We start from the raw sequence: 3,087 nt of genomic DNA, 5'->3' as shown, positions 1-3,087 counted from the left end.
AACATCTTCTGTGCTTTCCTGCGTGTACTTACAGAATACACCAGTAATAATTAGGCTGTGATCTTCTGAAGGTATGCTTCCCAATTTAACCAGGCTTTAGATCTCATGTCTTTTCCAGTGGTGCATGATCACGTTCATTGATAGAAGCGTTCGACGAGCCACGAATCAGCCTTTGCCGTTCATTGGTTCGCAGGGCTGCTCTTTCCGCCCGGGCGACGTCCGGAGCATCGATGAGTCGCGTGTGTACCAGCAGTATATTGTCACTTGCGATGAGCAGGAGGCTGCGAATTGGAACCGGACACCCGGACATCAGATCTAGAGCGAAGCATCGAATTTCAACTGCGCTACCGGATTTCGCGTTCGTCACGAGGATGGAGGCTTCCGGAGTATTCTTCAAGCTTCTCGCTGATGTCGAGCACATGGTGCGGCTCGTCTCACGATCGTGGACCTGCTCGCGATGATGCTTCACGTTTGACGGAAAGGTTCGCTGTGATGGCATTACCGCTTCATCCTGTACAATGGCAACAGAAGTGAAGCGTTCCAAGCCCAGGTCCTGGCAAAGGTAGCGCTTGCGAAGGGCACGAGCACAGATGCCCAAGCATTTCAGCAGATAGCAGCGATTGAGCTGAGGTGTGCGTTCATTTTGGCAGAAGATCCATGACTCCAACATCCCTTTGAACAACGATGGCACTTTGAGGATCCAGTCGGCGGTAGTAGTTAGGTTCCCGTCCGACCTCGCGGAAGCCACGCTTGCGATACCACGTAAGAGCCTCTGCATTCGCCTCCCAAACATGGGCGCCGACGCAGGAAATCCCATAAGTCTCCATTGCGCGCTTGGTCAAAGTTTGAAGCATATGACATGCAATGCCATGTGTGCGATAAGGGCTGAGAACTGCAAGGGTGCTCAGGTAGAGCATCGGCTTGTTGTCCCTCGTGGCGGATAGCTCTCCTTGTGGATGCGCGAGGAGACGGGATCGAATGGCACCCACGAGTCGGCCTTTCTGCTTGCCTACCATGGCTGGATCATCGTGCCACACTGCAAGTAGAGTGATGTTATTGGTCAAAGGATCTTCGACAATCTCCTTGTAGAATGCATCCGGGTATGGAATTGGGAGTAGAAGCGAGGTAAGACGTTTGAGACTTGAAAGATCATCTTGCGTACATGCTCGAAGTTCGACATTGACGGGAAGCGATTTCGATGCAGGCTGTGCGAGCGACTCGTCGGCCGCCTCGAGAAGCGTGGTATGTTCGCGTGATGAAGGTGGTGTTGGCAATTGCTCAGCCTGTGGTGTTTGAGTAAAGACCGGAGCTGGCCTTGCTGGCGGCTGCTTCAGCGCCTGAGGCTTGTTGAGCCATGTCGTCAGGCTCGACTGCGGCATTGCTGTCTCCTCTGCCCATGACACGCTCGGGCTCAGGTGAGTGAGTGAGTGAGTGAGTGAGTGAGCGATGTTGATGTTGCCACGTCGAGCGCGTTTGGTGCCAGTGGGAAGCTCGGCGATTGCTCGGCATTCGTTCTACGGAGATCGGACGAGCCACAGCCACGAGCCAGCAACAAGTTCGGCAGCAGCAGCAACTCAGCAATTGCTCAGTGATGGGTAGCGGAGGCTCCAAACCGGAGCAGCAACACGTTTTCAATGCGTACGTACACTCAATGCGTAAGAGAAACGATCGGGTTGCTGACGGGAAGAGCAGCGATGTGCCAGTACGACTTTCTCAATCAGTTTTGAACTCCCTGCAAGAAAGTCCAGAGGTAAGCTCGGGGACAAGTATGAGCAGCACGACGTCGGTATGCTGATACTCGGCTACAATAACAGACCGACTCAACGCGCGCACAAATCCTCGAGCTCCGAGTGCAAGAACGGGTCAACGCCGAACTCCAGCGCATCCGCGACGCCCAGGCGAAGAAGCTCGAATCTCTCACTGCTTCCCTGACCACGCATCCTCCTAAAGAAGGCGAAGGTCTGCCATCAGAAGTTGCGCGCGATCCGCACAGTCTTGCTGCCCACCTGAGCTCGCCTTTCTACCACGACTGGACCAAGGAGGAACCGCAGCCTGCGAAGTGCGTAGAGAGCGATCGATCGCACGACAGCGTGCAGAAGGAAATCATGGATCTGAAGCAGAAGTTGGAGCAACGGAAGAAGCTGGAGAAGGTTCCGGACAGCGTGGAAAAAGCGAAAGAATCACTCGTACAATGTCTACGCATCAACGATCGAAGGCCGCTTGACTGCTGGCAAGAAGTTGAGCAGTTCAAGAAAGAAGTCGGCAAGCTGGAACAAGCTTTCATCCAGAAAGCTGGTCGGTGATCGCCTAAAGGACAGCATGTGTGAATCTGTATATACCCTCCTGTATTCTGAAAAAGTACGCACTTCTAGAGGCTTTCAGGCTTTCGACAATTCGTAGCGAGGACCGCGACACTTGCCCAGCTATGTCAGGTGAGAGAAGTTTTCGCTCAGCCAGCCACCGACACCGACATTTTCAGCATTATTCAAAGAGTTGACGAATCGGCCTGACAAGAAAGCTCTAGGAAGCTGTCCTAATTCAGTCAGTACAATGACCATGTAGCTGCTCCAACCATCGAAGCCTGGTGTAACAAGCTTTCTACTCCTCACCTCAGTCGCTCAGTATGTGATGGGCAATACTGCACGTCTGGGACTTCGAGCGGGGCACGCAGGTGCAATGTGCACTCGTTGTTTGGGTTCCTTCATTCATCCCCAACCAACACACTTCTTCGAGGAGAACGTCAACAACGGGAATTCCAACGGAAGTAGTTGGCAGCCTGCCACGTCCAGATGTCTCGCAGCAAGCTTATGCCAATTACGATGCTGGAGCCGTTGAAGATTCTCTGCAACGCATGGCAAAGACTGGAGAGATTCTGATGACGGATGGCGAGCAGCGTGCAAGCTCATTTGCAACGTATCCCATCACCGACACCTTGAATGGCACAGGTCTGGCTGATGGTGAGTGAGCAAGTAACGAGAAGATCTCGGTATTTGAAGAACTTTGGCCAAGAATATTGACGACAACATGGAATAGGTCTGGCGGCAGACGGACAGTACTTCGCCATCTTCGAGGACGGTCACCAACGCC

At 53.1% G+C, this 3,087-nt stretch overlaps 2 protein-coding genes across 2 annotated transcripts; one reads left to right on the top strand and one right to left on the bottom strand.

Annotated features, from left to right (window-relative positions):
* Positions 1-638: 638 nt before the first annotated feature.
* Positions 639-1,379, bottom strand: MYCFIDRAFT_25583 (uncharacterized protein; the record flags this gene model as incomplete). Its single annotated transcript, XM_007921515.1, has 1 exon — positions 639-1,379. The coding sequence occupies one exon, from the start codon at positions 1,377-1,379 to the stop codon at positions 639-641; it is 741 nt and encodes a 246-aa protein (XP_007919706.1).
* Positions 1,380-1,564: 185 nt separating this feature from the next.
* MYCFIDRAFT_55500 (uncharacterized protein) lies at positions 1,565-2,589 on the top strand. The gene is made up of 3 exons (XM_007921966.1): positions 1,565-1,638; positions 1,693-1,750; positions 1,815-2,589. Exons 1-3 carry the CDS (start codon positions 1,592-1,594, stop codon positions 2,301-2,303), a joined length of 594 nt encoding a protein of 197 aa, XP_007920157.1. The 5' UTR covers positions 1,565-1,591; the 3' UTR covers positions 2,304-2,589.
* The last annotated feature ends 498 nt before the right edge of the window (positions 2,590-3,087 follow it).

The sequence above is a fragment of the Pseudocercospora fijiensis genome, assembly GCF_000340215.1.
Source record: "Pseudocercospora fijiensis CIRAD86 unplaced genomic scaffold MYCFIscaffold_1, whole genome shotgun sequence".
NCBI classification, from domain to species: Eukaryota; Fungi; Ascomycota; class Dothideomycetes; order Mycosphaerellales; family Mycosphaerellaceae; genus Pseudocercospora; species Pseudocercospora fijiensis.
This window is presented reverse-complemented; position numbering and strand designations above follow the sequence as displayed.